The following is a 22,722-nucleotide window of genomic DNA, read 5'->3' as shown; positions in this document are numbered from 1 at the left end:
CCAGTGATGTGATTGGGGTGGGGGGGTTACTGCCCTAGGCCTGAAGTACCTGCCCAGGGCATTAATATATGATGTCATAGAGTGAGCTATCGCCTAAGAAATGCATTGAAAAGATACCCCGGCAATCAGACAGTAGGACGAGCACACCCTTGGACTTCCTACCGAACGCCGATATTGAGCCTCATTATCTCAGGTCTGCCACCCTAATTTTCATTCAATACCAGAAGGGTTAATTGCATATCTTAAGCAGGAGTTTCATAACACCTAAGGTCTGAAGATTAAGGAAGATTATTATCGCTGCCGTCACTTATTACCCAATTTTCTATACAAATGGCGGCTTAACAAGATAATCAGCGCAGCTTACCCGGAAGATACTCTCTGAACCGCTCTTCGTGGCAGCTTAACATACGTGTGAGAGTGAACGTGTACACGGCCCGTGGGGGCTGTTTGGCAAAAAAAAGTTTACCTTGTGGAAGCAGAGATCAATGGCAGCCTGTGGCAGGACCAGCATTATCTAATTATCCTGATGCTCTCTCCCTTGCGGAGAAGGACCAAGAAGATCTGACCCTTCTGGCCGGGAGGGTAAGACGGGGTGGCATCTATTTGGTAAGTACGGCTCGCAAAGAAAAGAATCTGAAGTCCACCGTGGCTCTTAAACTGGACAAAGGTAAGCGAAGACCCCCCAAAGGTGTATTTAGGTTGGGCTCTGCCCTAGGGGGCTAAATATGGATATTTGTTCCCCCAGAGGTCTCCTCTCCTGCTTAAAAGGGCAACCGTGAACGACATTATCCTACATCACGTCGACGGCCTTGTGGCTTCTCATCCCACCTCTCACCCCCGTCGGCCTGCACAGTGCCAGCGGTCCCTCCCGTTAAAAGCCAAACAGTTCCCAGATACGAGGATATCAACAAATCCAGGCCAGATGCCAAATTCACGCAGAGAATTTCCAATTAATTCACTTTGTTTGGATTAACTATGTATGTTTTGTCTTCATCACAAACCACAAAGTGTTTTTACCAGAAGGAAGTGCGAGAGTTCCACAGAAATCAACAGAACGAAGGTCACCGTCTATGTATCAATCACGTTCCTCCCAGCAAGAAACCCCCAATTTTCAGCACCCTAGTGCTGTTTGCGGGTGGTTGAAATCCACTGGTCTCTCCTGTTTGGCCCCAGAAGCTGTAAAATTAAAGGTGGTCTACTTGCGCAGCTGGGTGCCCCAAGGTAGCTCTATGGGTAAGGTGGGTCCGGCCACTGGTCCTGCCTCTAGTAAGCAGTAAGGATTATTACTTTTACATTATTACTACACTGCCTAATACTTGCTGCCACCTTTCCAGGTATCCCCCGGTTCTTTCTCCTCTTCTCTTCACCCCCTGCACTTGGTCACAATGCTAACAATCAATCCTGCAATCATCATCTAAATGCATGCGCTTGGTCACTATGCGGACAACTGGGGCATATTATCTTACATGCACTTCTCTTCGCCTCCCTGCCCCCATACAATCCATCTCCCCTTCCCCCGGCGGCTGCCCCTCCAACCACACCTCTACCTGCTTCCCTCACCACGCGAATCATTCAAACAGAATGTCATTGCGGCATGAGCAGGACTTAATGCAACTATCCAATCACAATCCAGCAACTGCACTATGATTGGATCTTCACCTTAAGCTCCACCCAGCGTGACCCAGCCTTTTATAAATATAGAGCTTCTAATGATTGCATTCCAGGGTGTGAGCAGATTCCATCGCGCCATCACAGGGAAGGTGAATAAAAGTATAACAGTAACATTAAAATTAATCACAGCAAGAACAAAAAAGACATCGGCACTGAGATCAAAAAAAAGGGAATGAAGGAGAAGACATTTATGAGGAATCTATGATATAAAGTTAATGAGAAAGCAACAAAGTACCCCTAGATTGTAAGCTCTTTGATCACGGTCCTCCTCACCTGTTGTCTCTGTAAGTCAAATTGTTATGTTACATACTACTTGTTGTGTCCTGTTTACCCATTGTACAGCGATGCGGAATATGATGGCGCTATATAAAACAATAAATAATAATAATGATGCTGCTGAAGGGAGGTGTTGCGCCATTATTCCCCCAGCTGAACCCCAGCATTACGCCATCTGTTCGCTTGCGATACGTTGGGGTTGGATGAGTGAATCGCTTGTCCCAACCAAAGGAATTTATATGATCGCATCACAAGTGTCCAGATTAGTTACACAGAGGCAGCTGATGCGTTACACCTGGTTTTTAACCATTACAAACCAGCTAGACAGAGAGGCACCGAAAGTTAACCCTTGAAAATCCGAAGGCCACAGAGACAGGAAGACAAACCAAGTATGACCAACAGAGGGTTAGTATGATCGGCGGATAGACAGCGGCATGATTCAGGGAGAAGGAGGTAAGTCGTGACACTCAGACTTATCTCCCTAACTTGGGTCATGTAACGATGCATGGCGTGACCACGGGGGATTTGTTTATATGTATTTTTCATTATTATTTTTATTTCTTTTTTATATTTTTACTACAATTGATGAAATTTAAGTTGCACCTATTTTTTCAGACCGCTATTAAAACGGGAAAGATAAACAAAACAACACAACATCCAGCTGCATGTCCTCATCCTGAAATGTTTATTTCATTATTTTTTTTTTAAACAAAGTTAATGTGAATGAAAATTCCAACACCCTGAAACAGGCAAATGACGAGGGGCAGAGAGGCAGTGAAATCGAGTGCGAAGAAAGATGTTTTGGAGAATTTTTGTACGGGAAAGTGATATTTTTTTTCAGAAGAAAGAGAAGAAGAAATTTTAGCAAGAGCCCCAAAAATCATAAGGTGAGGTATCTGGAAAATATTGTTGTTTTTCATGGAATTTGTTGATGGAAGAAAAAAAAAAAAAAATAACAAAAAAATAAAGACAGACGTCACAAAAATCCAATAGAACTTTCTAGACATAAAACATAGCATTTTCACTACAGTACAGCCATACAGATTACAATATAATAGAGAAGATGACAGATATAATATAGAACATGACATTTTCTTTAGCTCCAAATTTACACATAGAAACTACATTTTCTACAGAAAATACTCCAAAGCCAGTTGGGTCTTAAAGCAAAAATTATTCTCTTAACAAATGATGAGGATGGGTGACGGTGAAAGTATGGGAAAGGTTTAAATAAAATAAAAAAAAGAACTCCTACCTTGTTTTTGACACCAGGCAAGTAGCGAAACGCGCGGGTAAGAGCGGCACTAAAAAAAAAAATTGCCTTTTTTTTTTTTTTTAAGGTAGAAAAATGATACAGCTCCTGTAAGCAATTTATACAACCAAGCAGGGAAAAAATCTACAAAGATATCCTATGAATAAAAATTCCTTTGATACAAATTCACCCGGACGCAAGCCTACAAAAATATTCCCTTAAAATATATAAACACAATTTAAATAAAAAAAAAACAAAATAACATTTATTTTTTTAATTTACCGTTTTAGATTTTTTTTTTTCATATATATACCCCTTCATCCCTGAGTTATCTTACTTGAGCACTCCAGGTTTTAGGTTATCAAGGTACAACACGAGGACTTCCAGCTATGATAGATTTTTTTTATTTTTAAATTCCAGGCATATTTGTTGTCTGATATACAGACGTAGATAATGCCTGATTTTAATTTGGGACATATGGACATCTGTTCTTTAATTCCATATGGAAATTCATCAGTGTTGATGTCCTGGTGTGTATACATCCAAATTATTTTTAATTAATACAATTCAGCCGTTATTTTAAATAATCAGGTCTGGTTCCACAAGCACCAAAATAATTAGACATTTTAGGAGTACGTTGTAATAGTGCCTAAAACGGTGTTCTATAAATTATTAATTATTATGATGGTAAGTAAATTCCTATAGTGCCAGTTCTTATTAAAAAATAATAAAAAATAAAAGAAAAAACGGCAGCTTCAGAAATATAACAGTTCATAAAATGCTCTCCAGAAAAAAAAAAAAAAAAAAGTGTCTCGGGAGTGAAGGGGCCTGTACAACAGGAAAGAACAATTGCTTCCTTATAAAATTATTATTTTTTTTACTTTTTTTTTTTTTTTAAATAAAGCTGGGTGTCATCCCACGTACGTGCGCGGGAAAGCATCAGCACCTTCAGAAACTTAAAATAGCTTCTCATGAAAAGAAAGAAAAATTTTTAAAAAAAAGCTTCAAAAGCACCAGAGATTTTCACAGTGGGGAGGTAGCACCGGTCGGCTGGGCCTCTCATTCTTGCACCATTTACATCTCTCTTCATATTTAAAAAAAAAAAAAAAAAAAAAAAGCTTTGGCTTCCCCAGACAGGAAGGAAGACGGGGAGTCACTACACTTATTTTTGTTAAATAACATATATATATATTTATCCTTTTTTTCCTTTCCTTTTATATTGTATTTTATATTGCACTTCTCAATGCGTTCTGCCTTTTCTCTCGATGAGCAACTCCCTGGCAGAGAAGGAGAATGAATGTGGATTTTTTCTCATTCTTCATTCGACTGGTCGAGTTAATATGACTCGTTTGCTTGTATTTTTTTTCTTCTGATGCACAAATGTTGGTTTTGCTCATGACTTTGTCGTCTTACTTCATTCCATGTACCCCAAGACTGCTTCACACTTAAAGGGTCTTCTGGGTTCTCTTGATTTGGGTACAGGTAAATTGGTTTAGCTCTATGAACATCGGTTAGCAAGCCACGAGGGCGCCTTCATGCAATCAGGATTAATAAGTGATTTAGGATCCACGATTGCTGGTTCAGAGTTCTGATGGATGTAAAACCAGCACCAAGCTTCACAAAAAGCAGACGCTTCCTACTTCTAAATGAAGGGTCTTCCCGGGTCTGGATGGAGGGAGGTTTAACACATCAACGATTGGCAACTGAGTTGGTTGCTGGGTCCGAAAGGTAAAGACGGTCTGATGCCAACGTCCATCCTGCAGCTGAAAGACATGAATACAATTTTAAATGGATGTGATCGACGACAGTTTTTTGCTTCCATTGGGTAGCCGGGTCAAGGAACGATAGCAAAGGCATGACTGGCCAAACATATTATAGAGTGATTATCAAAGATTCATCCAAAAGCCTGAGGAGGCATCAACATCATCTAATGCTGACCCTCTCGCTGACGTTGATATGCGAGACCCGGCATTGGGTGTTAGTAAGGATTCCGTTCTCCCATATTTTTCTCTGTGAACCCAAAATCTTACCCTGCAATCATCCACCGTGACCTCCGGCTGAAACGTCCCTCCTGCCTCAAATATCTGCCCGTTCCAGCCCTTGAACCTCACGGCGTTGTGAGAGAGCTGGCCCGAGGAGTCCTGTCCCCACACCGGCATGTTCAGGCAGTGAATGGTTATGTGCTGAACGACCTCTGAACTAAGAAGGTGAAGGAAGTTCAACTGAACCCGGCCGACGTCAAACTCCAGCTGCAAGGTTCAAAATGGACACGGATGTGTTATTCCATCCCAAAAGCGGGCAAGTCGGCTGTTCACAGACAACAAATACCAATGAAATTGCCCCAAGTCCCACCATGACGCCATTTTTACGTAGCTACAAAATTCATCGGCACTTTTTCAGTGTGATAAGTAGTAATATTGATATTATATCATAAGTTGTGGTTCTTCTCCAGCTGAAAATAAAACACGGCCTCCATATGAAAAGATCTCTAATAACTATAATAATCAGAGTAATTTTGCTAAAAACATTTAAAAAAAAATACAGGCTTCCAGATACCATTACATTGATTACATATTTCAGTAGAGCAACATCTTGGCCACAGAAAAGAATTGCTAACATTGTTAATCGTCATGATGGCAGAGATGGGGGGAGAAATTCCTTTTTTTTTTTTTTTTAAACTAAATGAAAGCATTTAGGAAAAAATTTCAGTAAATGAAATATACCAAAACTCATAACAATCCGTACCTTGGTTGTGGTGACAGGTCTAAGACAAGTCTGGCCGCCTTGGGTAAAGTTGCAAGTGACTTCTATAGAGTCCGATGAACAGCCAACGTTGGGGTCAATCCAGTAAGTGCCTGCAGATAGAGAGAGAGAGAGAGAGAACAAGAAAGAGAGAGAACGAGAAAGAGAGAGAGAGAACGAGAGAGGAGTGAGATTGGCCGCGTTCTGCTCCCGGAACACGCTTAGCAGAAGATAAGAATCAGACCATAAAATCTATAAACTTTATGAACAAGTTAAATCTGATGCATACATCTTTTCCAGATAAAAAAGGAACGTCAAGTGAATGGAAAGTTCATAATTTATCCAAAATAACAGACAGTGCTAACAGGGAAACAAAAGGAAGGCCATGAGGTGCAAACTAACTTCATGCAACTTAGACAACGTTCGTCTCTAATAAACATACCTGGAAACTTAGCAAGGTAGGTTATCCAGAGCTCTCTCTTTTATGAGGGGTGTGGCTTTATGAGGGGCAGGGCTAGCCATGCATGGAGGTGGGGCTAGCTGAGAACAGGGGCAGGGCTAGCCCCAGAAGGTCTTAAGTGGGCTGGGAGTAGAAGGCGAAGCAGGTGGGGAGTGGACACTACCTTGTCCGGGACAGAGGAAAGTGACCCTGAGACGCGAAGAAAGAGCATTTCACCGAGAGAGCGCCCGGGTATGTGAATATATAATATAGGGGGTTCATTGGCTGGATTGGACCTACCATCTCCCATCTTCTGCTGGCAGTTCATCAGATCTCTGCAGACGCGGGCCGGATTGTCTCTAGTGCCCAGGGGGTTCTTTATGCTCTGGATGAGGCTACTGAGGTAGTGTAGGGTCTTAAAAATTTCTCCTCCCTGGTCCATGATCATAAATTCAGTACTGCGGTAGGACTGCGGTAAAGTAAGGATAAAAATCATTAAATGATTGTACGTACATGAATGAACATACATGGCAGCATGAAAATATAATTCATATCTATTCTGGTTTCCATATAGCGATGTATCTACAGAACCACCAAGCCTCCTGTATCTACTCCACGGGGGAAGAGGAACCTCTTTCTTCTCCTGCTCCTTAGTGTCCTATGTGACTCTCTATGATATATATATATATATATATATATATACACACACTATATAGACTTTATATACACTGTGTGTGCTATATACACACTATATAGACGTTATATACACTATAGAGGTTATATAGATGCTGTTCTATCACATAACATCACAGAACCTTTTAAGTAGCACTTTCAGTTTCTATGACAACGGCCTATCAGTGTTTGCTTTTGAGTCATGTGACAATTATGTGTTCCCTGCAACAAAATATGAATGGGGTTATTTTTAAGGAATTTGATTAAAAAAGACTTTTTCTAGGAATGATGAGGACACTCGACATCACTGGGAATATTGTTTCTAATGCGGCATTTAGATGGTGGACAAACCCCTTTTATAACAAACTATAATCCTCAGAAACGTTTGGATGTTTGAATTTGTGGCGTACCGGTCCACTGGAGTCCATGAGGGCCTGGAAAGTTGTGCTGAAGTCCTGTTGCCTCTGGAAGAAAAAGTGCATATAAAGGATTAATATAGGACAACCTCTCCATGCAGTATCCAAAAGGTGTTGGGACTGGGTCAACAAAGTGTATGTAAGGGTCAGAGGTCAAATGAATCGCTTTAAACCTGACAGCCGAGTGCAGTGAGAATTTAAACTTTAACCGCGTCTCTCCCATCACTTCAAAGCGCTCAGTACTATCTGAAGTATGTGTCTGCCCCCAACGTGTTTCGGGTCACAGGTTTAGCCCAATTACCACCCGTTTAGCCGGGTTCTCTCCACCTAATGTATCGCTTTGTCTTTCAATTCTCGTCTTGTCAGACCCCTTGAATATTTGTTTTGTATTAAGTGTTGTGTAAATTGTTGGCGCTATATAAATAAAAGATAATAATAATAATAATAATAATAATAATAATCAAAGAAGGCTGATTAACTTACAAACGAATCTGCAAACACGGGCGGACCCTGTAAAGAAGTACAAGAGAGGAGATTATTTCAGATACACTCCACAGCTCGTCCCTTGTCTGAAAGCGTATGTTAATGTATGTAATGTAATGTATAGATTCATCGGATTCTTTATCAGTTGTTTGTTCTGCCGCTTTGCCATTTACTGGAGACCTAATCAGATGTTACGTTGTGATTGCCTGACAATTGCTGCAGCCCTGCAACATGTAGAACTCATACACGGCCTTCTATATATGAGATGAGTATGAGTTTTACATCGTGCTGGGCAGCATTTATCAGACTAATCTACAGGGTGTCAGATGTATATATATTTTAGGTTTTAAATGGTAAAGGCGGCGACTATTTGGAAATAACAAGGCTGCCGCCAATTTACCCTCTAATCGATTGAAATACGGCGAAATACAGAAAAATTGAGATGCTCTTTGGCGTCAGAATATTTGAATCTTTCCCAAAGCCTTAAACGCCACAGAGAAGGGCCATAATTACCGGGTGCCGCAGGGCCGCCCTAACGGGGATTAAAGGTCACAAACTAAACACAAGGTTATGCTTTTTTTTGCCTAAATCACCAGGTTTCATCCCACATTAAAGCCACATCAGTCAAAGACACCGGCTGGGCCAGTACCGGGTTATTTCTAATGATTTTTAAGAAGACGGCTTTTCTTTGAATCGAGATTTACGTTAAATCGCAGGTTGTTTAACGGGCAGCGAGTTTGGGTTTTTAGGGGGCACTAACTTGCCCTCTTTGCAGATCTAACTGAAGATATTACGCCGTGATGTTACTTTGTGTTCCGTTATTATCTCAGATGTCAGAGTTAACCTGGAAAAGACTCATTCTTACCGGGGGTCCAGGCTTTCCACGGGGTCCAGGGGGGCCCTAAAGAAAACATATCGATAAATATCGGCTAATAATATCCTCAGCCTTTTGACTCAAATCGCTGCTGGATCCTAAGCTGATATAGGGATACTTAGAAATATTAAGTTACTAAACTTCTGATTGGACTTACCCGAGGACCAGGTATTCCCTGAAAGAGAAGGAGACAATAGAGATCATTAATACACCCCCTGTACGTACAACAACATACCTAATAAAAGACCCCCAGCAGCCCGCGTAGAAAGGGTTCATATAAGTAATAGAGTGTCCTGCTGGATACCCCATCTACATGTCTTGGTGGACAACCAGTGCTAGTCAACCTCTTGCATGGCTTTCCTGCAAAGATGGTGGAGCGTGCTGGTATATGATGTCACCCTGATGTCACACCTGACCCCCGAGGGAGCAGGTACAGACAGGTGTGTCATACTAGACCCGCGGACATCTGCATCGTGTGGACCACTAGGAACGGATATGCACCTTGCTTGGCTTTGAGCCTTTGAAGACACAATGTGGCCCCTACAATGACATCACTTCTAAATGTCTTCACCGCTCAGGGACTTGAGGAGCGATACCTCAACATTTTTGGAGCGGCGACACATTATATGGAGTCCACCAGTATTACGACACGTTCACAACTCAATACAAAGGAATCCCTAATCATAGGTTATAACTTTTTACGCTCATGAGTTATGACAAAAACAAATACTTACTATGTCTCCTTGTACACCTTTGTCTCCTGTCGGGCCCTTAAAAGAATAAACAGAAGAGTGATTGGCCTGATTTCCGTTACGTGACAGCGTGTATGTAGGTGGTGCGGCGGGATCACATATAGGGTCAGCAACATACTTTTCTGCAATACCCTGTAGAGCAATCGATGCCTTCTAGATTGTTTGATTGCCGTACAGCGCTGCGGAATAGGATGGCGCTATATAACTCAATAAATAATAACGATAATAATCTCATGGGGATTAGCTATATAGTAAGTGGTCTGTGTGTCAGAGGGTCTCACAATCCGGGCCCTGGATTCCGCTGGCAGCGAGAAACCATAAGGGGAGCGCGTGACGGACATGGTGTATTCTAGCGTGAGAAGGAATCCGAAAGAAGCCCAGATTATCAGCTATGATTATTTCACGGGGCTTTGTTTCAGGTTTGTTCTGGATCGGAGTGGCTGGATTCAGTAAGGCGGACAAAGCGTCAGAAGAAAAGTAAACACAAAGAACCGGGTAAAACATTGATACACAAACATTGATACATTTTTTTCTCATTGAGACATAAGGTCCCCACCAGATTCCAGATTCTCCTGGGTGAAGGTTCTGCGCCCTAACGTTATTGGGCCACACATGACAGGCTAACGAGCCAATTAAAAATAAGAAGAAACGCTCTATGTTATCTCTACGGACATGTTGGATCATCCCGCGATCTACGTCATGTCTATGGAGAGGTCAAAGAGGCAAACGATGATTTCCATAAGACACAAAAGAACCAATTTATGCTGACTTTGGGCTTCCATCTCATTAGCGATTTGGATATTTAGTAAGAGTAAAACGCACAAGGGGGCAAATCAAGCACTTACTGGGATTCCAGTTGGACCCACGATTCCTACAGGTCCAACGACACCTTCACTTCCCTGGAAGACATTACAAGTAAAGAGTCAGAACAATACAGAAGCAACACCCGGCACTTAGTAGAGCTTTACATTTAGAACACTGGCTGAGAACCACGGGGGTCGCTACCCGTAAGCCTTGTGTCCAGACATGCTTTCTATGGGTTTAGGTTTTTATGGTGTACTCGCTCCGGGTTGTGTCTGTTTCACATGAAAGGACTTTGGAAACACACCTGGAATTCTGGCAACGTAACCTTACTATAGTAGTAGTAAACCACCCTACAGAAAGTGCCCCCCCGCCGCCAGGGCCGTATACAGGAGGGCCACCTACAGATACTCATAGCAAAGACTAACTAATGTAGTGATGGTGAATATGAATTATTCTGGAGCAGGCGATACAGGGCAGTGAAAGGATAAAAGGTCAAAGACTTACCATTAAACCTGGTGGCCCTTTAGGCCCTTGAATGCCCTTGAATCCTAAGTCACCAGGAGGTCCCTACAAATAGATCAATATGTTAAAAGCGGCCACATCCCGACACAATGTCACACAGATAAACGTCAGAGGGGTAAAGTAGGTAGCCCTGGCCTCTTTGGGCTGATTTCCTAGAACTCGGCAAACTATTTAAGGCTACCTTTGGTCCAAACAGTCCGGCTATGCCAGGATACCCCATCTCGCCAGTGTCCCCCTAAAAATGTGAAACAATAGAAGAGAGGTTGGGGTCATATCATAAAAACCGCATAGGGGACAATTTTGGATCCGTTCCGGATCTGCTACTGACTGGTTGGCCTTTAGTTCCACGCTCTCCTTTGGCTCCCGGGTATCCCATTCCACCTTCTGTACCACGTTTTCCTGGAAGCCCAATTTGTCCGGGTAATCCCCTCTCCCCCTGGAAGAAATAGAAGAATATGGTTTTTGAGCAAACCCCAGTGTTTAATCCGTTACAAGAGGAAAACTCTTCATTTCAGCAAGACATGGTCAATAATAACACTGGGTAACAATAACTTTACAGAATTTGTGTTATTCCTGCTAACACGGGGTTGGTTTAAGCCTAACTTTCATACTGTAGCACTACAGCCGCCGAGACGTAGTGAACCGAAGCTGCCCGAAGACTCCCACGCACATTGTTTTGCTGATTACTTTCATATGTATATTAGGTATTTCATATAGAAAGTCCATCCTATTTTTCTCTGCTATTTCCAGCATGAAACATCGCAATGCACAAGGCCTCCACTAGAGGGCGCACCATACGCAATATTAGAGCTGATCAGAAAAAAAATCAATAATGAATTAATATGATTAATGAACATTGCTGATGGGATCGAATAGAAGTTTCCCGTAGAAGCACGACTTAACAACTCAAAAAACATTGACATAATATTTACAGAGCCTGCCCTTAATCCACTAACTGAGCGCACAGAGAATAAGTCAAGAAACCATCTGTTTATTTGGCGCGTTCTTAAATTGCCGTGAGTGGGTTTGTGTCTCGGAAAAAATAAAAATGCTTAAAAACTCTCTTTCTTTGCTACATTTCAGTTCAGCTCAATTTCATTAACCGCCCCCCCACGGCCCTCCCAGCTTGCTAGCTGAAGTATTTTGGTTTTATATATGAAAACCCCGTCTGTCGGTCTGTCTGCATGGAAGGCGTCCAGGCCGCTCGCTGTTACGCATGTTTCCAACCACAACGGGGCTGCTGGCGGCAGCTTTGTGGTTATGGATTGGGGTACGGGGGGGGGGGTGGATTAAAAAGGTATCTGACGAAGGCAATGGCCACTGGAAGAGAATTAAAAAGGAAGAAAGAAAAGATAGATGGGCATTGCGACTCAAACTCTTTGTTCTAGAGCAGTGCTCCCGACTGTTCTAGAGCTCTAAGCGTCACAATAATGTGTATTGAAAGAGCAGAGGATTGTCATTTTCTACTAATTTTCTACTCATAAGACCTTCTGATGAGTCTCTACAAAACTGGGCAGACTGGATAAGCCAAAGGGGTTCTCCTCTGCCATCATATACTTTGTGTGTATGGAGGAACATGTTTCTTTGGCCTTAATTTTATACCCTACCGGGGTAACCCAACCCCAAGCTCTACGACCACCCACGACTCCAGCACCAGATGAGGTCACTCTTCCCATCGGTGCTGACACGTCACTCCGGGCTGGAATGTCTCGCACAAGCATATGCTCAATTATTCAGGTTAATGTAAACAATGTGTGCAATTTATTATATATTGCATCGGAGATCACAGGTTAATGAACAGCTGTCCGCGTGTTTCCGGCCAGAACACGGCTCAATGTACAGAATAATCAGAGAAACGTACGCGCCAGCTGCAAGGGTTTACGTTAGAAGCAACACAACAACCATGATGAAGAATCCAGGGGGCAAAGAATAAGTGCCCCCAAGCAGTATTATTAATGATGTGATCACTAGAGGGCAGCAGAGGACGAGGTTACGATGCCGCGCCATACATCCAATTCAGATTCTTTTGGAATTTTGTAATCCCGGAGGATTTAGACAGAGGAATATCTGGTCACATGACCTATAGAGACTGGGGGGCAAAGATCAGCACCCAAAGGGGGGACCCAATAACTGCTGGTCTGGGCTTCAATATGAGTCAGATGGCTATTCCACCTGGATATGTACTGGGATGATAAATATGAATTTGAGAGAGCTTTAGATAATGTAAGAAAAAGTGACTCATTTTGTTTGGGAATCACAGGGATTATCATATTAGTTACTGGGAAGTTGGAAGGAGGTCCGGGTTTCGGAGTGCTGGGACAGGACTCATCTGGAGAGATGAGGAGGTGGGAGTCAAGGCTTTAGTACAAAGATAGGACTTATTCTGGACGGGGTAAATGCTTCAGGCACAGAACGGCCATCGCGGTAGATTTATAGGGACAGGATCACTTACCATGAGCAGTACTGAGATTGCTTACCACGAGCGCGATAACCTGCCCTAGGGGTACCGAGTATGGGGTATTTTGAATGTCGGTTCTTACCCTGAATCCTGTTGGTCCCTGAGCCCCGGGAAAGCCTGGCACCCCGGTATTTCCTCGTTTTCCAGACATTCCAGCGGGGCCGATTTCGCCATCTTCTCCTTGTTCGCCCTAAGAACAGAAATGACAGGCCACGTCAATAACTCAGATACCCCGATAAGACTAGCGGACGACGCCAACCTCAGCAGGGGACGCTTACCTTCATGCCACGGCTGCCATCCCTCCCTGGCAGGCCATCCGGGCCCGAGGGCCCTTCTTGACCTTGTCTTCCTACCACTCCCCGGGGACCAGCCAAGCCTACAGCACCCTAAAGTAAATGACAGGGGTTATAGTTACACACATTTAAAATATTCCATCCTCACTTTAAATCACTCTGCCGGGGGACCATAAATGTTAGACCAAAAATTCTATGTTTCTTAGTTCTATTTGTTCATGGGGAAAATAAATTTTTCCTTTATTTATCAGGTTTTGCTCTACAGGCTGCATAACATCATAGAAAAGTCTGCGATGGGTGTGAAATAGTTAACTATCTTACCAGTTCTAGAACGTTACAATAACTCGGTCAACCCTATCAACGGAGAATCCGCAAGACTGCAGTACTGGTGGATCCCAGCACTAAAAACTAAGTTTTTTGATAAATTTTATAAATCGTGTTTTTAAGCTTGGGGGGAACTCTATTGAAACAGTCAAGCAAAGAGTTAAGCTTTACGGTTTTTAGACTGAGTTCAAACAAATTAAAGTGAATGCATAAAATCACAATCTTTAGACTGGTTCCGGAGTATTTTTTTTTATTTTTGGTTCCACTAAAGGTCAGCATGATGGCTGTGAATAGAACCTTGCATGTTCATATAGATTTGATCTAGAACTGAGCAAGCCAAGGTTCCAGAACACAAAATGTCAGTCTACTCATGTCTAGGCTATCTGTCCACGAATGTAAGATGTATTCTGTAACCCATAAAAAAAGTGGACAACCGTGTTCTGGAATGGTATAGATGGGACATTCAAGAAACAGTAAAGACGTAGAAAAAAAAAGTAAAAAAAAACCTCATAGAAAATGGTTAACTTACAGGTTGCCCTCGTGTTCCGGATTCTCCTGGTTTCCCAGGCCTGCCCTTCATACCCTGGGATTGAGAAAACAGAACATTTTTATTTTTAGTTTATTGTTTCCCCCACCCCAATAAATACACAGATGAACATAGAAGAAGAAGATCATAACAAAGCAAACAATAATCTAAGAGATCTATCATCAGTAGGTAATACGCCATCGCGGAGAACACGCAACGCATGCTGAACTTTTTGGAAGTGGTGTGTTTTATCATTGCCATGAATAATGCATCTATCATGTTAAGCAAATAAACCTTAGCAGTCCTTTTACCATCTGCTGTTAAGGTTTAATCATATAACAGAATGTTTCAGAAACTATTTTCAGTTTCCATGGCAACCCCATATCAGACACTTCTTTTGTAGAACGCGACAATAAAGCTTTACCTGAATTACGCGATTAAATCATTTCCGGGAAGCGTCTGGCCGTTCACCAGTACCGAGAATTGCGTTTAGTTACAAATTCCGCAGATTTGGTGGAACAGCACCATTAAGAATGAATTTTTTTGTAAATCAAATCCGACACACCACGAAAAAGTCCGGAACCTCACGCAACGTCAAACTCTCTCTCACAATAAGGGAAGAACGGAGCATCTGTGCATCTTAATGTTTTTTTCTACCTACCATTCCGCCTTTTGATCCTGGTAAGCCTTGGAAACCTGGTGGTCCTGGATTTCCCTGCAAGGTAAAAATATATCTGCATGGAGAGTCTGGAACATCATCACGGGTGATGGCTGATCAGGTACGTCTACCTTCTCAGGAACCTCCAAGCCCATCCATTAGAGGATGTTCTAGAGCAGAAGACGTATCTTACCGGTAAGCCCTGCTGTCCAGCTTTCCCTCTGGGTCCCTGTGGTCCTTCTTGACCCTGAAATCCAGAATTGGGGTTAGCGGTCGAAGAAGCGCTGAAGATGAATATCACTGCGGTAAAATCAGTTAACGTTTTGATGCCTAGAGATGTGACCAATACAATGCTAGGCAACTTGGTCTATGAGATACAACACTGATCAGCATTGTTCCGCGTTATTAAACGCCGTCACGGCCTTCTTGAAAGCTACAGAAAGTCCAAAAACTCAATGAGTTACCATATCCGGGTAATTTATTCCTCCTTTTGTCTCGTGGTAATTGACCATTTCCTTTCTCATTTTTCCCCATCCAACTGGGATTAGGTCTGGAGGTCTAGCTCTGCCCAGACTCACACACAATGATTTTGCAAATGAACAGTGACACGGGTCATCGGGGACGTTCCGCGAATTCTCCAAGCTAGCCAAGCAGCCATTATCGGACATAACTCCACAGAGCTTTGCGAACACGCGCCTGGTTCTTAAACATGTAAATATATTATATAAAACCAGACCGCAGCAGAAAAGTGGGACCGGAGGTTACATTCGGGTATGCGGGGATGTGAATGATCGTCATAATCCCACTTTGGAAGGTAGATATCCTGGGCAGAATCCAAAGAAGTTTAAGAGTTCTCACCGTGAATAGCTTGGATGAATAATAAGAGAGAGAGAGCGGATATGATAGAAATATTCCAATATATAAAGGGAGGAGAGAGTATGTGAAAGAAGGAGAAAGTATTCTTTCTTTATAGCCCATGGTAACAATAAAAGCCATGATTTGGGGAAAACACCAATTTACAGTATTGTCGCAGATAAGGGGTTTAAAGAGACAGAGACCCCCGAGTCACCCATCTTGTGTTAAAGAATCTATGGAGTAAGCACTGGGATCTTTATAGAGGGACAGAGATCTCCTCTATATGATAACTACACGCGCGGCCATCTGAAAAGATGCAAAGCCCCCGGGGGCCTGAGAAATAATGCGGTTCACTTTTTGTTTTACTAGGGAGCACGCGGCGCTCATGTTACTCACCGGATATCCGGGGTCCCCGGGTTCCCCTCGGTCTCCACGATCGCCAACAGGACCCTAGAGAAAAACAAAACGGCAAGACGCAAATAATTAACCTGGTTCCCTACCTTTTGCCGTTTATTAACATATAGACTGAGAGCTGATTTTGTTGTGACCGTTCAGTTGGATTTCAACTCTCACCAGTCTAAGCCATCTCACTAGCTGAAGTTGATGTGAGTTGTAATAATAAAAAGAAAGATAGGGAGCTGCGTACTCTGTCTCCAGGAGGACCGGGGGCGCCTTCTGTCTTCCCATCTTCCCCTTGTTCTCCCTGATGAAAGACACATTTTTTTTCAACATAAATGTATTAAATTGTTTAGGAACATGAATATACAATATGAAGCGCTGAACAGAAGCTTCCGTACTGTCCTTTCTACTTCCAGGCTTGGTATAAAGCCCCGCTTTGATCAATGGTTGGAAAAAACAACGCATACCCTCCCCACGAGAGACGTTAAGTGCGAGTTTGGTTTCCTGGAGATTATATTTCCCATTTGTCCCATAAGTTACGGGCAGCCTCTCTCTCTCTGCTAGCAAAAGCAGACAACAACGGAGTCAAAGGGGAATCCAAAGGGTTAAAGACCTGAAACCAATGGGGTGATGCATGTAGGCGTTCAAGCAACAGAAAAAAAACAAATCACTCCTTAAAAAACAAACAAACAAAAAAAAAAGAACTAAAACGAAGTGACAAGTAAAAATGCACAGAAGAGGGGCCAAGCGTAAACATTCGAAGCTCGAAATGTAAGTTGTGGGATAGGAGAGAGCCGGGCGTGTGGTGGTTGGAAGATGGCCCACACACAAACATACACACACACGCAGACACATACACAGATACACACACACACACAAACATACACACATACGCGCACATACACGTTCATATTCTTAAACAGTCCATCTGGAGTCTGCCAAATATGCAGCTATGGGAGGACGAGTGTGGTACGGAGTGCTGTGTTCCTCCCACACTTGCTTCATTTTATCAATCACACTCACTTCCGTCTACACTCAAGCGCCCAGGAAGAAAGATGCCTCCTATAGCCATCTAATATATATATATATATTAAGGCTCGCCATGTGTTGGTTTTGCACTTGGCACCCTAAAAGGACCCACCATCTACCATGGCCAATTCATATGATCTTTGAGAGGTCCCTTTAAATTTTCATGTGGTTCCCTCTTTAAAATGTCAGAAGGGATTCTGCAGATTTCTCCCAAATGCTCCCCCCCCTCCCCCCCGCTTTTGACAAAGCACTTTAATATGCATTGTTTGAGGCTCCATGGGACATTATTATCTTCATGTCCTGCTCGTTACGGAATGGGCTTTCGGGATTGTTGATGTACTCGAAAGTACTTGGAACTTGCAAGTCTGGAGAAGCTTCTCTAACCTCTTGCTCATCTAGGACACACTCTTATGTCTCTTCTAATGAATTCCTTATGCACTAAAATCCTCCTTTCCCCTCTCTCCATGTCCGGAGCTCATAGCGTTCTTAGAGGAGTTTCTCCTCTTCCCGCTGGATGCACGAGGGACTGGCTCAGGTGACAATGGCTCAGTCCAGCTGATCCTAGCCGAACACAGCATTGGTGGAGACGCGCTGACTCTCGGCCAGACGTATGATTCATACATACACTTGCCTGAACTGGTTGTAATAAAGCTGAGTCAGCAGAGAACAGAGAAAGAAGCAAAAGGGGAATCTTTCCCGATCCCCGGCTTCAGGTGAAGGTATAATAATCGCGTCTCTCTGGCCGTCATAGCATATGATACTAGAGAATCCTGGGAACGTCTCTGTAGAGAGTCTCTATTTTGTCCCGTCTGCAGCAGACTGTAGAGAGGCTTTGCTCTACCGCACCACCATGAAACCACACGGTACAAGCCAAGGCTATTGCGGTATAGTATTGGAGGGGTTTCAAGCGATTTGGATGTCTCATAGGAAATAAAGTTTATATAGTTCCCATGGATTTTAAATACCTTCCTCTCTGCCAGTCCCATTTAAAAAAAGGCTGGAACATCAGCACTTCTACGACCAGTATTGTTAGGGCCACCTGGACCAAGGAACTGAACTGAAAGTCTTGTAGAAGCTTACAGGACTTATCACTATCAACCTCCATCATGATACCAGACACTATAGATGCCAAAGATAGAGGAGGTCGCCCTTTATTCTTTCCTAACTGGAAAAGACAGCCAGCGCCTGGTCACTGACAACGCGTGGAGAGAGACAGATCTCCACGCTATGGCCACTGGCTGTGGTTTCCCAAAGGCCAGATTCCCTATAAACCCGGCAATGCCTGGAGCAACACTATCTTGATGCAACATGGGGGGGGTCAGCAGCCATGGCTTCATTTCAGCTCTACCCACTCCCAATCATTGTCGTTGCCAAAAAGCATAATGGGTTGCTTTAGGACTGGTTATATGACAGCGTAGCCTTGGGTGGACACAAAGCCATCATGGAAGTTCCTACTCAGGAGGCTCTGAGGAACACGGGCCTCATGGAGCTATTAGGGCCCTTGTCCCGTCACTGACTGCTCCGCTGGAAATGTGAAGTGTGCTCCAACCAGGAGTCACATTCTGACAAGGAATCCTTTACGCATTAATATCTACATGCCAAAAATTCTCACAAACATCTTCATTTTAGAAACATTTAGGTGTTAGATTTACTCTAGAACGCCATAACTACCAGAGTTAATAAAAATATCAAGAGCGGTGGACTGCTTTGAAATATTATTATGCTACAATGACATTGTCCTGGAATAAAGATTCTGCGAAGACTCTGCTTTCTCTCCAACTCGGTTGCAGTTCACAGTTAGGGAGCTCATCTAGGCACTCACTGCTGAAAAACGTGTAAGGAATGTGTCTGTGACTATAACCAGACTAAACAATGCCCCAGTGACTAAAACATCACAAGAAATATGATCAGAAGAACGAAGGGTCATGACTTACATACATCCAGGAACTACTGGGATGAGTCACTTGTATGTACCCTGCTCATCAGGGTTCTATCACGGAGATAAGAATGTTCCACTAGGAGCCTCTGAATGCCACCACCAGTGATTACTCCTACAGTGGTCAAGTCATATAATAGTCTCCCACCGTTATTAATAAAAAGTTGCTTTGTCTTATAAGAGAAGAGGAGTAAAGGGTTAAACCTGCTCATGTATGGTTTGTGTTTACTGTAGAATGGCTTTAGACATATAGAAGCCATGGTTGTTTGGTGGGATTTGTCCAGACTTGGTAAAAAAAAAAAACAAAAACAAAAAAAAAACCAACTCTACTGTGTGTCATTTAATGTACTCATAGAAATTAATTGTATTTTGTAGAAGAAACCTTCAAGAACTTTCCCTTTAATTCAAGAGAATGCCAGCTTACATACGAGTTGTGCCGTACTCACCTTTTCACCTTTTATTCCTGGTGGTCCGATTGGGCCAGGTGGTCCTGAATGCCCCTATGGTGAGACACAATTAAAAAAAAAACAAGTTTAAAAAGTATACAAAGCTTGGATTCAGAAAGCAAAACCTTAAAACGAGATTTTGGAGCTTTTACAAAAAAAACTATACTATATTTGTATTTTTGTCTTTTTTCGAGAAAATTTTAAGTGATTATTTTTTTGGATGTCTCTGAATGGCGATCAGCTGATCTAAATGAGAAACTTATTCGCCCAACAGTTGTGTAATGTCATGGTTTACACACACTTCAATGAGCAGGGCCCCAACAATAACATGTGGTCATTCACAGCCAATCCAGCTATGGACTACAGTTCCCAAGATGCTTTGCAAGCAAGATAGCTGGTTCGCAGGAACTACACATGGTGCCAATGCATGTCCAGTTACCATGTTCAATGGCACATTACATGTAATACGTGTACCTATCTGCTACATATAATATTGTGACATGCGTTCTCAATACTTTACCTGATAGCCGGATATTCCTGGCTCTCCCTGAGCGCCCATTCTCCCCGGAGCGCCCTGTGGGGGAGAAAACATGATCGATCGATTCTTAAATCCCATTGAAGAACACATAAACAGAAGTTAGGGATATATTTACATATCAACAAGCATTTGACACGTGTAGTCCTTTTCCTGCAGGCAGTCCCTACAAATCCAACTTTCGGTTATTCCAAGACATGTCTCCGATGACTACTTTACTCTCTGGTGTTGGGAAAGTACGGTGAACCAACGTGAAAATACATCTCCACCATGCTCAGCCATTGCTAGGTGTTGTGGTTCCTGTAATTCAATATCAGGTGGAAGGCTACAGGTTCTTTAATTCTATTTTCAGGAAGGTCTAGAAATCCTCTAGACTCACAAAGCCATACTGCTGACCAACCAGGCTGGTTTTCTGCTGGGACGCCTACTACAGAACCAAAGGGGCAAGAAAAAGCGTTGGGGGTCGTTGTGTACGCACCACAGATCCAAGGGTTCCTCTGCTTCCCTTGGGGCCACGATTTCCTGCAGGCCCTGCTTTTCCCGGAGGGCCGGTCTCCCCGATGTGTCCCTGAAAACCTTTACCACCCTGCAAAAGAATCCCAGAATGAGCCGGTCATCTGCAAGCCACAAATAACGCCGCCACGTCCCGACAGTTCTCGGGACAGACTGCAGACCAGCGGAAGCTTTGGACAACCCGGGGAACGGTTTGCTTTACCTTCTGTCCTGGTTTGCCTTTCTCTCCTTGTTTCCCTGGCTTGCCTTCGACACCCTGCAAAGTAAAAGAAAACGGGTGATTTTGTAGCAATTCTTGGACACGACAACACTCCCAAACCCGCCATTATAACAACAAAATGAACAGGAGCTTCAGAAGAGCTATAGCTGTATGAAAACATATCTTCAATGACTTCACCATTTTGAACACTTTCAAAACTTTTGGAGTTGAGTCCCCAATGCTGTTGCCAACCCAAATTTTCTATAGTATTTTCCCCAAAACAATGTAACAAGACAGTAGCAGAACGTTAAGCAATATACCGTACAATTGGGTAAAAACCATTATCTGTTCCGACGTAAACTATGTTAACTTTTATCTGACAAATACACAGAGCGGGGCAGATACCTGATTATGAATTTCTGTCTCCCTATTTTTGCAAATTAACATTTGCTTTATCAATATTCAGAGTATCCTCTGCGTACAAAGAAGCAGATCCGTCATTTAACCCCTTCACGATAGAGCCCATACGCGTACAGGCTCACAATGCATTGTCAATAATGGGTTTAAGGACAACCCCGTTGGCCTTAAGGGGTTAAATATATATATTATTTTTTTTAAAAGAGCAAGACCGAACACAATTTATATTTTAAAGACAACTCAACTGAAGCGTCTATCGGCATTGTCTGCATGGCAACCATATACAGCATACAGGACGGCAGTGATTTTCATAGTGCCCGGCATGACACGTTTCCAAAAGTGCCTCTTTTAAGAGGGTAATCTGGACGCCATATGATGTGGAAGTACAGAAGGGACAGTCACATTCTTAACACATGACCTGCTCATCTCCATGAGAGTAGGGAGCGATATATTTAAATCGGGCTTCATTAACTCCCATACTTACCATATAAGGACAAGTGACATCATATCAGAAGACCATATACTTCATTTAACATGGAATGAACCCCGTGACGCATATTAAAACGGCTGATCTGAAGACGGCACCGCGTCCGGCCCTATATACACAGCGCTGAGAGCAATGGGTGCAGGAAATTACTGGGATTACATAGGCTGCAGCTGAACATTTATGAGAAACATATTCTATTCTGAAACCACGTTCCGGGACTGTTAACTACGGTAATGGGTGACCACACGATGCAGCGTCGCTCTAATGCCGCAATGTGTTAAAATGGAATAGGGAGGTGTAAGAAGTGGTGGAGGTTAATACAGTAAGGAAATTTAAACATGCATGGGACAGGCATACAGCTCCTGAATCTAAGACCAGACCAACGACTGATTAAGGTTTGAGTCTTTACAGCAGGAAAAGTGAGCAGACTAGATGGGCGCCATATTTTGAAGTCCTGTTGGAGTATATGTACATTGGTGAATTTTGGGTACAAGCAGAGTGGACCACTCAACCACGGCCAAAAAACCCTTACTGCTTTTAATGTTACGTCCAAAGTCGAGTTCAATCTTGGAAAATCTCATGGAAAATGTATTTGTGAATTATTTTTAGAAGTAAATTGAGTTTGTTGTGGCTGCACGACAACAGACCTGATACCATCTGTGATATTATGTCTGCAATGCATGCAATGGTCAAGTTTCATCTAAAATGTAAGCGCAGAAGAACGCGACCGCAGCGTCAAGGACT

The 22,722-nt window shown here is 42.9% G+C and overlaps 1 protein-coding gene across 1 annotated transcript in view; it reads right to left on the bottom strand.

Annotated features, from left to right (window-relative positions):
- Positions 1-4,815: 4,815 nt before the first annotated feature.
- LOC149284840 (uncharacterized) overlaps positions 4,816-22,722 on the bottom strand; it is a 102,351-nt gene continuing 84,444 nt past the window's right edge. Inside the window, exons 38-61 of the mRNA XM_089496015.1 lie at positions 21,078-21,131; positions 20,841-20,948; positions 20,348-20,401; positions 19,828-19,881; positions 16,664-16,720; positions 16,414-16,467; positions 15,356-15,409; positions 15,166-15,219; positions 14,508-14,561; positions 13,640-13,747; positions 13,444-13,551; positions 11,232-11,339; positions 11,085-11,138; positions 10,886-10,948; positions 10,423-10,476; positions 9,560-9,595; positions 8,983-9,000; positions 8,817-8,852; positions 7,952-7,978; positions 7,463-7,516; positions 6,681-6,849; positions 5,945-6,054; positions 5,230-5,448; positions 4,816-4,962 (exon numbers count right to left, since the gene is read on the bottom strand). Of these exons, the coding sequence (XP_089352141.1) occupies positions 4,816-4,962; positions 5,230-5,448; positions 5,945-6,054; positions 6,681-6,849; positions 7,463-7,516; positions 7,952-7,978; positions 8,817-8,852; positions 8,983-9,000; positions 9,560-9,595; positions 10,423-10,476; positions 10,886-10,948; positions 11,085-11,138; positions 11,232-11,339; positions 13,444-13,551; positions 13,640-13,747; positions 14,508-14,561; positions 15,166-15,219; positions 15,356-15,409; positions 16,414-16,467; positions 16,664-16,720; positions 19,828-19,881; positions 20,348-20,401; positions 20,841-20,948; positions 21,078-21,131 (1,854 nt within the window). The remainder of the gene's footprint in view (positions 4,963-5,229; positions 5,449-5,944; positions 6,055-6,680; positions 6,850-7,462; positions 7,517-7,951; positions 7,979-8,816; positions 8,853-8,982; positions 9,001-9,559; positions 9,596-10,422; positions 10,477-10,885; positions 10,949-11,084; positions 11,139-11,231; positions 11,340-13,443; positions 13,552-13,639; positions 13,748-14,507; positions 14,562-15,165; positions 15,220-15,355; positions 15,410-16,413; positions 16,468-16,663; positions 16,721-19,827; positions 19,882-20,347; positions 20,402-20,840; positions 20,949-21,077; positions 21,132-22,722) is intronic.

This window comes from Sceloporus occidentalis, unplaced genomic scaffold (genome assembly GCF_023333645.1).
Source record: "Sceloporus occidentalis isolate IW3139 unplaced genomic scaffold, rSceOcc1.0.p SCAF_87, whole genome shotgun sequence".
NCBI lineage: Eukaryota > Metazoa > Chordata > Lepidosauria > Squamata > Phrynosomatidae > Sceloporus > Sceloporus occidentalis.
The sequence above is the reverse complement of the archived record's forward strand: the minus strand, read 5'-3'. Positions and strand labels throughout refer to the sequence as shown.